This window comes from Dinoponera quadriceps, unplaced genomic scaffold (assembly GCF_001313825.1).
Source record: "Dinoponera quadriceps isolate SergipeBrazil2010 unplaced genomic scaffold, ASM131382v1 scaffold1471, whole genome shotgun sequence".
In the NCBI taxonomy this organism is placed as follows: Eukaryota; Metazoa; Arthropoda; class Insecta; order Hymenoptera; family Formicidae; genus Dinoponera; species Dinoponera quadriceps.
Window position 1 is genome coordinate 63,637 of NW_014555591.1, and position 12,367 is coordinate 76,003.

Consider the following 12,367-nt stretch of genomic DNA (forward strand, 5'->3'; position numbering starts at 1 on the left):
TGCGAAGGTAACAAGACCGACGGCATGTTTCTTGTTATTGATACGGAGCTTCGCGAATACAGAGGAAGAAACATGCAACTGAGACAATTTCGTAAATCATCGAGGTATCTCGGAAGCATCTCTCTCGTATTTATACAAGCTCTCATCTAATTGGAATTCCATTAGACGTTCTCCTCGTCGTTTCTCTTCGCAAATTGGCCTGTAGATTGCGGTCGATTTTGCCTAGTTCTCAATGACTTTCCGGCTCGCTCAGGCACGCATTTAAATCTAGAATTATCTAGTACGATGTCTAGCGCGTTAGAGTTAATTTATCTCATTTATCTAACTTAATTAAGGCTCTTCGTACATCGATCCGATCGGATCGTATTCTTCAGGATCGAAGGACGATACGTCCTAGAAGTTAGGCACATGTTTCCCCAAGGCACCGCGCTCCGATTGTTTTCCGAGTTTTTTCACGGCGGATCGCATCCGAGCTCCTTCGTCGGACTCGACGAATTCGTCTCGAAGTCCGTGATCGTTAAAAGCTAGCATGTAGAAAACGATGATCCGACTACGCTCGTCGTCTTGAGCAAATGAATGATTCTCCTCGCCGATCTCTCGAGTCAGATCTACCTTCATTAATAGATCTCGCTCTCGCTTTTTCGTCTTCTCAAATTCCGTCGGCATCTCTTTGACGCTCTCCCCCTCTCTCTCTCTCTCTCTCTTTCTCTCGGCTCGCGGGAAGGAATTTCTACGCAGAATGATTTATCTCGTGCACTAATAGTTTCGGATTAATCTAGGATCGCCACGAGTGATAGCAGTTCTTCGTGGCGGTACTGTCGTCGTGGAGTCTCGTTCGCTCGGAAATTTATAACCCTCTCGAGACTTTCGCTCTCGTTCGATCCCGACGGCTCGACAACACACATCGAGTTCTCTCTCTCTCTCTCTCTCTCTTCCTCCCTCTCTCGTCTCTCTCGTCTCTTTTGCTTTCTCTCTTCCTCTCTTCCCCTCGTTCTTGGTCTCCAGCGCACTCTAACGAATCGGCGAAACGTCTCTCTCGACTGTGAACCAGTCGCATGCTGATAACGGGTTACCATGCTAATGACCGCGCGCCAGGACTCAAGTGTTGTTGCCAGGGGAGAGCGGCGGTGAGTTCGCTTCCCTCTGTTCCTCCTGGACGCTCTCCGGCCTGCTGGTCGTGCCGCTCGACCTCGAGCTGAGGTTGTCCCGGTCGCTGAAGTACGACAGGTCCCGCTTCTCCTCCAGCTGCAGCTGCTGCTTGTCGTTCCTGTAGTCGTCGGTGGCGTGACCCAGCAGACCCGGGAAGTACGATATCCCTTGTCGTTGCGACGTGATCTTACCCATGAAGCTGCGGATCTCCTCGAAATAGGACTCGTCGGCCTTCGGCAGCTGGCCGTGATACCTTGACCTCACCTCGTCTAATATCGTCGGCCCGTCGGCGTCGTGTTTCTTCAGGTGTCTGTCCAGATTGGTCTGCTGGCCGAAGCATCTCTCGCAGAGCGGACACTTGAACGGCTTCTCCTTGTTGTGGATGTTCCTCACGTGACGTTGCAGGTTGCTGGAGATGCTGAAGCTCCTCTCGCAGTATTTGCACTTGTACGGCTGTTCGCCGGTGTGCGTCCTCAGGTGTCTCGTCAGATTCGCCGATCTGGGGAAGACCTTGCCGCAGAATTTGCAAGAGTATCTGTCCTTGGGCTTAAGGCCGGCTTGCACGCTGATCGAATAGGGCGGCAGACTCGAGCCTTGCGGTTGTTGCTGCTGCGGTTGCTGCTGCGGTTGCTGTTGCTGCTGGTGCGGCTGCTGTTGCTGCTGCGACGGGTGATTCTGCGGCGGATGCTGCGACTGTTGGCCACCGATCGGGCTGACGGCCCTCGCAGTCGGTTGCGACGAGGAGGACGAGGTGGTCGACGAGGTCGTCGAGGAGAATCTGTTGGGCGGCAGCGGCACCATCGTCGGCAGCGCTCTCACTTGGATCTTTGGCAGATCGGGCACCGACGAGCTATGATGGTGTGATCGGTACATCGCCTCCAGCACCAGCGGATGCATCGCGTGATGCTGGGGGAAGAGCACCGTGTGATATGGCAAACTGCCGCCTAAACTGTTCTGATTCAGCACCTCGATCTCGTTCTGATTCTCGTCCCTGAGCCGTTCCTTCTTGTGATCGACGCGGAGATCGAGCGGCTCGCAGTCCAGCTCGTCTTGGTGATGAGGCGGCGGTGGTCTGGCCGCGGGGCTCATGTGCGGTTGCTGCTGTTGCTGGTTCGTCGGACTCGACAAGCCGCGACCGTGGCCGTGGCTGAGGTCATATGGCAGCTCCTCGACGTCCGGCACGCGGACGCTCAGAGGATAAATGCTGGCTTGCTTCGGGCTTATGTGGCCCGGCATCTTCCTCGGGCTCGAGTCCTTCTCCCGCATGGCTGGAGGATACTTGGGATCGCGCAGCAACGTCGGGGGCAGGGTGATGCTACCGAGGTATCCGCTCATCACACTGTCTCTGTCACCCTCGGCCTTGCTCCTGCTCTCTGCTCAGGATAATCTGAAACGGGAAGTTGAAACGGTGTGTTTAATTAGCCGGCAAATTTCCACGTGGTTGGATACTTTTGATTTGCTTCCTTTTTGAGAACGCATCGCGGAATGTAACACGTATAATATGTCAAGTTGAAATTCTGGTTTCTCAGATCAGACTTGGGCAAATTTCATATATATATTTGAAATAATAAGTAACAAATAAATCTATAAAAAAACATTTTTATTAAGAAGTCACCAAGCAATGATGTTCGTTTAAATAATTTGTTTAAAAGAACATATAAATAATTTATTTGTTATTCGTATTATTCGTTATTCGTTATTATTTGTTAACCGAGTTATTTGTTACTCATCATTTATTATAATAAATTGCATACGTTCGGTTGGTTGACGATTGGAAAGAGATGATATTGTTCTTTGTGTCTATTGCTTTGTATGTTTTGATGCCGTCACGCGCCGCATGACCGTGTCCATCATGTAGCGAGTCGACGACAAACCGCGGCGCTGAGCGCGTATAACAATGTTAATTATTATTTGTGTGGACTCTTAAAATATTTAATCGGACTCTTAATTGCATGAATCAACGTGTGTTTTGCAGATTGAATCGTATCTACGCGAGTATCAATGTCTGTGTTATGTTTGTTTCTACCATCATGATTTAAATTTAATCGACAATCAATTTAACGGAATTGATCAATCGCATTGATCGGTTCAGCTAATTGGCCGATGCGATTGGCCAATTTCGTTGAGTTAATCACCGATTAGATTTAAGCCGTGATGATAAAAATGGGCATTAGTGTCATGACGGAGCAACCGGCACGCTGGAATCGAGAAGTCAGGATGGAGTAAGCAGGGAGCAGAGACGCGGACAACAGTACATCATATGTTTCCAGGTGTGTGAAATCATTTATTATATAATAGATATATAATTATTTATTATATAAGAGATGTCCGATTTTTTTTAATGGCCTTACCGTGAATAAGGTGATACTCGAGTTGAAATTTAGGTCGGCATTTATGTCTCGTTATTATTTAAATTATTAGTTTGATAATTATAGCTAAAATTTGCAGAGTTAATGTAGAAGCAAAATTTCGACATTCGGGGACACACTTATATCCTTTCGAGATTTATACGTATCAATCAGGCAGTTATATTTTAAGCGCGCGATAATACAATCGCGCTCGCCTGATATTTCCATATTGTCGTAATGAATCAACAGGTTGATTTAAATTCAATGTTTTATTCACGCGTCCGATGTATATCTGGACATTATATCGCATATTAAAATAGTAATGAGTACAGCTCGATAAACAGTTACGTTCATACGCAATATCTTATAGTTATGCAACAGTAAAATGTTGCGGGATTGAGAGAGAAGGTAACAACTACTGAAGAAAAGTTTGTCATTGTGCAACGCGGACATACGGTGTTAAACAAACTTTAAGGTCACGCCCCGATTACGACAGCCGGAACGTCACTCAGAAAGTAATTGAATATACCGATCCGTAGCATTGTCAGATAGACACAACCGATTATTAGAGATATGTATCGTAACATCGGCCGCCAGTTGACGAGCGAGCCTCGCCGCGTGTTTCATAAATCAAAAACCCATCGTAGTTGACTTTCTTTTTAGCGATAGAACCAGATTACGACGAGACGAGAAGAATAGAAGATCGTACTATGGTCGCTAGAAAACGACGCGATTTGGAAACATTAGTGAAAGGATCTCTCTTCTCTCTTTCTATCTATCTTTCTCGATCGACATCATCGTGAATCGTTGTCGGTCGTAGCACGAAAAAGGCAGAGAAAGAGAGAGGAAGAGAAAGAGAGAGAGAAAGAGAGAGAGAGAGAGAGGGAGAGTGAGTGAAAAAGGGAGAAAGGCAAAGAGAGGGAACGCAACGGGACTCGATAAATCAAGGCATCAATCGCGTTGTGATAAATGTGTCTTCGGCCCGAGGCTACGGTAAAGATTTTAGGAGGCGAAGAAATCGATCTCCCGAGCAAATCGAACTGCTCGCATTTTTATAACTTGACGTCAGACACGTCTTAGATAAAAGAAAAAGTATAGATTAAGTAGGAACACCTGCCAGATACGTAAGATGTGTCTATCGGATTTTTGTGATCGCGCGATTATGGATCATTGAGTCGGGTCTCTCTCGTTTTATTTCCCGTTTCTAAATGCTTCTCCATTTCACTCCGGCACGTGCTCCGGAATCCGTAGCGCCCGCTAATTGACAGAATTTTATTAATGGCTCGCGAATCTACGCGCAATTAATTCTGCTCGGCGTTTTTTCGGCGCGCTCGTCAGCGAACGGAATACCGTAATCTCTTCCGCGGTGTAACGAAGCAACGATATCTGCCACGATCCGAAAGGAATAACGTGGTCTGATTGTTCTATTTCTCCGACTGGCGTATGAAATGGCGTCAGAATTTTATCCATTAGCTAACGCTTTCGTGTAGTGGAAAATGAATGAAATGTTAGGCAGAACGTGATGGGTACGATATTGAAAAGTTTCGAAACAGTAGACGCGCGTGTAACATTCCGTATTATTTATTTTTATCACTGGAATATGTGGGTGAGATTTAAAACATACGCACAATGATAGTAGAACCCAAATCAAAATTTTGATGCTATTCTAACACTCTTAAGTTTGCGCCTATTTAGACGGCCTATAGATCAATAAAAACTTACTTTGACGATACTGACACTTTTTAACTTGAATCTTCAATTCTACGGATTGAATTTTAATACTACCTTCAACAATATATTTTAATGACGAAAACGGGAATTTAAGACATCAGGGTTAAAAGTTTATCATAGGACCAAAATTTTGACTCGGGAATGCGTCAAATTATATGCCCAAATTTTATCTCTTCTTAATTTCGATTGAGAATCAAATAGGTACTTTCCTCGTATTCTTATCTTACGATAGTTTAGTGCATTTCAGCGGAGGCTGTTTGATTTGCGAACAATGAAAAATAGCGATTTTTGCTTGTCATATGCCTCGGTCATTGTTACGCGTCGATTCTTCGATTGGAAATGACGCACCTACGACCCACGACATGCGGCGTCGAGATCACTGCTTTCCGCGTGTTCTTGCGAGCGTTGATGTCTCTATCCGCGCATGGCGGGAAGGCGGGTATATTTTATCTTCAATCGCCACGTGCTACCGAGCTAAACGTACAAACGCGGGAGACTTTATTGCGTATCGCAGACATATCTCGCCGCGATTACGCATCTGTTCGGTTTACCGAGAGAGTGTTAACAGAAATGTAAAACATAATATAAGGGGTAAAATTACGATCTTTCATATACACGGTGCTTGCTAAAATAAAGCAATCCGATATATTAATTAACAGAAGCATGCATATAAATATCATATATAATCGAGATAATTGTTGCAAAATTACGTTTTATATTATTTTCACGATTTCCGTTATATCGAGTGCCTATGAATAATAAAGTTACCAAGAGCTCAGATTACAATAAAGCATTAGTAATATTTTATTAAACATACTTTAATCTTATTGAAATAATTATAATTTCCAGAAATATAAAATCCTCGAAATAATGTGTAATGATCTTTGATACGCAAGCGCGATGTAAAGGAGTCTCATGTGACAGGCATAATTAATGCAACGATTAATTTTATGATATTTATCATCGTTGCCGATCGACGAGCCTGCTCGTGCGCATGCTCGCATTTGTACTGATCCAGTTACGAACCAGAAACTAATCCGCTCCTCTCGGTTGTCCACTCCGGCGAAAGAGAAATCCGCTCGCTACGTTGTCAGCACGGCCGGGAAGGTGAGGCGGAAAAAGAGCAGCGACGCGCGCGGCGTAAAAGGAGCGCACGGGCGCAAAAAACCTCGCTCGTCTGACGATAATAGTGAAAAGCGTTAATTATGGGCGTCGAGAAGGATGCCTTGCGACTTAACCGGGCGAAGTCGAAAGTGTACGCATATACGCGGCGCGATGCGGGAAGCCGCTGTCGATTTTTCTGTATTGCGCCGCGCCGCTCGCGTTTTCGCGCGCGCGCACGTCCGAAGAAAGTGATAGTAGTAGAGCGTGTGTCGTCCGGCGAGAGATGCGGTCGATTAAGCTCAGATTTACATGTACTTTCCCTTGTTCCTCGTAATAATACTCCGCGGAGAGAGAAACTTTCGCGCGAGTCGACCGGACGCATCCTCGGGCGACGCCCCGTCGAATTCGGAGAGACGACAGTACGTCGATTTGTTTGGGATCCGTTGGCTTGACTTTTGCAAATTTTCGCGTTCAAAATAAATAGCGAAACTTTGTCTGTTTTTCTTATTTTAAGGAACTGGTTGGGCAATAATAGCAACTGTAAAGCTGATGCTACGCCATTCGGTCGTGCATCATTTTCACGTACGTTTCAAAATACAGTCATCGAATTGTTTGTTAGCTAGGTATATATATAGACCAATAAAGCAAATATTATTATTATTATTACTATTAAAATAAGAATTTGCATTAGCATCACTTGTAGATTCATCGTTTTCATTGCTGTAATATGCCAGGAAGAGTCTTAAATCGGTGGATGAGAGTTCGTGGAGTTCCAAGTTCAAAAGTCAAATGTTGTGACTCGATTCTTTCTGAAAAATGACGCGATAAATAAAAAAATAACGTATCACCAGTTGATTAATACTATTAAGGATCTTAACTTCGATGAAACGTTCTTCAATTGCTTTAATTAAATCTGATTGAAATAAAATATCGGATTCTCTCTCTCTCTCTCTCTTTCTCTCTCTTTCTTTCTCTGCCGAATGGAGTTTCTCCAAAGCGACACGAGTGAGTAATGTTCACGGAGAAACGGTAGCTTGCTACGCGGAACAGGAGGAGAAATAAGAAGAGCGAAAGAAAGGGGAGCGTGGTCGGCGAAGATTGACGTCTGTTACGTGAATCAACCCGGACTGACGTCTCTCGAGATCTCCCGAGATGTCGGCAGCCGCGATCCAGTTTTCGGTTTCTAGAAAGTCGGGATGAGCCGGGCGTGGTTTGTATCTCTTTCCCGCTCGGCCCGTCACCCTGCCCTGCTCTTTCTCTCGCTACGTCGTCCTTGCCGGTATGATTTCTCTGCCGACATTCACCTACGTGTACGATAAGTGCTCCTCCAGGGCCGCATGCATCTCAGTACGCACGACGTGGCGTATTATCGAACGCGTCGAGACGAACGTACGATTTGTCAATGTAAAGACGTATATCGCGCGTCAGTGAGACATCATTCATCAAGATAATTTAATATGATACGATGGCGATCCGAATTTCGGTCGCTCAAGACAAAGCAAGTTGCTCAAAGCAAGTTGCGTCTGTTTCTCTCTCTATATCTGCAAGTTTAATTAAAGCGGATACGATATACGCGTGCGAAGTTTTTAGAACGCGTGCCGCGCGTGCCGGAGAAAAACTTTTCACTGACACAGCAAATCGTTTGTTACTATAGCGACAGCGAGAAAATTTGTTATACGGCAAAAAGTAATTTTGCTGTTGTAGCAGAACGTCGATGCGACAACAATAAAATATAGTTGGCATAATCAGCAATTAATATTCTTAACAAATCTTTCCGCTGTCACTATAGTAACAAATGACTGTACTACCAAAAAGTTTTTCACCGTGCGATTTGATTACGATATTCTCGCGTCGCCCTTTCTCTTATGTTTCTCGCCCAATGGTAATTACGTTCCGTAACGTCGAGCGTACAATCGTCCCTTCGCCAGTCGCGCACACAAGCGACGATTATTTTCACTTTAATTAATTCTCGCGTGTAACACGATAAACGTCGGTCATGTAACGCATATTTATCCGCCACTTGTTACCCGAACAAGACACGTCCCTGGCCGCTTGTCGAGCACGAGGAAGATTTTAATCGGCCGTTTTTTCTCGTGTGACGCAATTCCTCTTTCTTCCGTCGTAAAGAAAGAAGAGAGCCGAGCGCGACCGAAAGAAGGAAGCGTCAATTTTCTTCGCGTGCATAATAGTCGTTTCTTAAAGCGTCTCGTGCGACGACGTAATCATCGAATTATTCCTTTACTGGTGAGCTCAAATTGCTAAAAGTATCTCGCGACTGTCTCATCAACGCGACTCTTGTCCTTTTTCTCCCCTTCTTCTCGACAAACACAACGGTCGCTTCCGCGATGGTGTTAAATTACCGATAACACTCGCGCGAAACTTAAACTTCGAGCAATTTTATGACGTATTCGGGCAACAATATCTCTTTCTCGCCGAAGCAATAAAATTTTCACCTCACCTCAGGGTGCGCGACAGCGCGCACTTTCGGCCTTTTAAAATATCCCTCGGAAAGATTCGCACGTCGCACGTGCATGCGCGCATTCGCGGACGACTCTCTCGTACATATCCCCAAAATTTACAGCTCGTTCAACGAATTCGTCACTCGTTATCCTAACGAGATATGTTGCCCGGCTCGCGTTGTCGGGCCCGCGCGCGAGATTTCAATCAGTCGTTTCTTTTCGGCTGACACAATTTCCCTCTTTCTCTCTCTCTCTCTCTCTCCTTCTTTCTCTCTCCTGCCCGTCTTCTGCCACGCTTTAAGGATGGGGAATTAAAGAAAGAAAAAAATAAAAGAATATCGATCCGCGCGCCGCATGTCCTTCCTCGTTCTCCGTCGGGCACACATCGGACCCCGTACGGGGTTCGATCGTTCGTGCCGATAAGCCGGCCAAGAAGTGCCGGCATTTAATTACGACGCGCGCCGCTTTAAGCACCGCCTTGTCGGAGATAAAGTGCGCCATACGTCGCTAAATTGATACATTGCGCGACGCGAAAATATTACTCTCCTTGTGCGAGAGACGGTCGCGAAATTTCGGCGGTCTGCAGGGCGTCATTGGAATATTTTTATGAGTCGCGCGACGCGAGGACAACGCGGTCGTCTCCGGCGGTATCGAGACGGCATCGGCCTAATTATTTTAACCCGGGAATAACAAAGCAGAGTATGAACGCATGTCATGCGGTATTTTGCTTAATAATGTTGGCAACGTTAATAGGTATATACTCTTTTTTCTCAATAGCTTTCAGTTAAACTTTCGTTTTGATTTTCAAGAAGGCGTTACTCCTCTCTCAAAGAATCTTCCCTAAGAATCTCCGAAAACAGCTACTTCTGACAGTAGGGCGAGTTCTAAAATCTTTTTTTAAAAAGACGTACCCGAAGCTTCGGGACAAGAATAAATTACAGAGGGTAATGTTTCATTTATAAGGAATAGATGTTATTTGTGTATTCGTAAAAAAAATATATATAAACACTAATGTTACTTGCGAAGTACGTAAAATAGAAATTTTCTCAATTAGTGGCGCGAACACCGCGACGTGCTTTTCTTCTGGAGGGCTTTTTGAATTCGGAGATCCTCCTTCGATTATTCTCGACGGTCGGTTCGCAGTCGTGCGTCCAAGTGGACACAGTCGTTCGGAATGTCGTTCTTCTTCCCGTAAAAAGTCGCAGGAGGGTGCAACGGCATCTTCTTGCGCCGGACGCCGTTGAACTCGCCGGTTTGCGCCGAGAGTCTTGTCCAATTATCTTATTACTATATTACTAGAAACGCGCGCGCATCGACTGCGTCCCAGCTCCCCATAAGCTTGGGAAACGCGGCTGTAACGACGCGCTTAATGCGAAAAACTGACCGCGCCGTACCGAAGAAATATATTCATTACGTCGAAAGTGAGCGTACGGAGTGAAATAGTTTCGGCCTGCGTCGCTCCATCTCTGCCTCATTACCGCGTTAGAGCGACGAGCGTTGGCCCCTCGGGCGCGTTTATAAAGACGGGAGATATGACGCGGCCCGATCACGTAACGCGCGGAATGTCTTCTTCCTCCGTTAGAGTAAAAATCGTTATTACGCGCGGCTCGGTTTATCGGGCTCATTAGCCGCTATGATTCATCGGAACGCGTATGCGATGCGCCGTTCGGCGTTCCTCGGTGAAAGTATGTAAACAAAGGATACAAAAGGTAGGCGATATGCATGCGGGTCGAACCGTTTTGTCGCGATTAAAGCCGCGAACGAGTTGAAAACAGCTTTTAGCGGATGCGGTCGTGGAAATTTCGATCGAACTTTGCAAGAATTTGCAGTACCGATATGCACACATTCGACGTTTCCAGATTTTTATTAATGACTATATATTATTATTTATAATCACATGCATAATCATATATAAGGTGTCATATATAATTATATGCATATAGAATATCTTGATATAAAAATATATAATTATGTATGAAATGGTGATACATATAAATACATATGGTCTCCTTTGTACGTGTGACGATATATATATTAAATTATTAAATGAAATATGAGACATAACGACAAACAGCAAAAAGTTTTTTGTAAAATTAAAATACCATAATGGTCTATATATAATCAGGTAGTTATATATATAATCATATATAATTATATATTTCTATATATAGGGACATATTTTATATATAATTATTTATAAGAAATTTCCAGATTTACCAACGTGGTAAATCTGAAAATATTCCTAGCCCGAGAAAAAAAATTCTCATATATTATTATAAAACAAAATGGTCAACAATGATCAACAATTCTAAAATTTTCCTATAATGCCTAAATTATCTCTATATTAATCCATAATATCACAGTAATTTTTCATTAATATCTTAAATGTAGCTTAGAAGAAATGACAAATAAAAGTTAAAAATAGAACACTAGCTAAAGAATACGCGTATAAAGTGTCATTGCGAATATTTAATTTAACTGCGAAATTTCAGCTTCCGAAAATTCAATCCACTTCTAATTGTGCCAATAATTAGGTCACATTTAAATTTATATATATGTAGTGCGACTTTCAACGAATTCTTCAAAAAACTTTATGCTACTACCACCTAAAATACGAGGGAGGCAACAAATGCATAAAATTTGTCGATAATATGGAGAGAATATTCTGTCGCGAATCTTCGTAAATCAGCCGAGCAACGAAAGGAAGGAGCGTCGATTTCTGCCGATTTCGTTTCGGATCCGCTCCTGATTATCGCGTGGCTCGACGAGTAACAGGTGGCAAATAATCCGCGAAGGGAAGGCGGTGAAAGGTCCCGCGCGAAGTGCTTTCGAAGAGACGCACGCGTCACAGTTGGCGCGGAACGTTTAAATGTTGCCCTCAGTTCGGCTGACAGTCGACATCGTTCATTATACATGGATCTATCGCGCTCTATAAGCCGCTCTGCGGCGCGCCGCGGGAATGAATTCGCCGACAACATTATGTCGAAAGGTAATCGCGTGTGCATGCTTACACACGCATGCGCAGTTGATAATCCGATGATTATTATTTACGATTCCACCCGGCACCGCGACGCGAGAGGCTGGATATGTCGCCGGCACGCCGGGAGCCGATATGTGCGACGCCCACACGCGCCTTCTCCGCTCGCTTTTCTTTGTGGATATTGCGGTGGTCGGCAGCCTTGCCAATAACGCGTGCAAGCGGCAGCTCGCATTGTCGTCCGTTGTCGTATCGTATATCGTTATGTCCGCCCATAAATATGCTCCTCCTTCGATAACGACTCACGTGTTTCTTTCGGAGGATCCCGTATTCGCACTCTCTTAAGTCGAATCAGTAGAAATGTCACTAATTGAATCAGCGAAACAGTATTCTACCGATATTCAGTGAGTATTCACTAATATTTAATGGAATCTCCTCCACTTAGCTTTTCCGTCTAATATTTCACTGATTTTGACTAGTGAAAGATTCACTGCAAATCGCTGTTACGCGTCCCAGAAATATATGCGGAAAAAAAAGAATCTTAAATCAAGAATAAATATTCTCGTGTATAAGCAAGAATATTTCAATCTTGGAAGATT

The 12,367-nt window shown here is 44.5% G+C and overlaps 1 protein-coding gene across 1 annotated transcript in view; it reads right to left on the reverse strand.

Annotated features, from left to right (window-relative positions):
- Positions 1-884: 884 nt before the first annotated feature.
- Positions 885-12,367, reverse strand: part of LOC106744758 (adult enhancer factor 1-like) — a 28,250-nt gene continuing 16,767 nt past the window's right edge. The window contains exon 2 of the mRNA XM_014619777.1: positions 885-2,536. Within this exon, the coding sequence (XP_014475263.1) occupies positions 1,099-2,484 (1,386 nt within the window). The 5' untranslated portion in view covers positions 2,485-2,536 and the 3' untranslated portion in view covers positions 885-1,098. The remainder of the gene's footprint in view (positions 2,537-12,367) is intronic.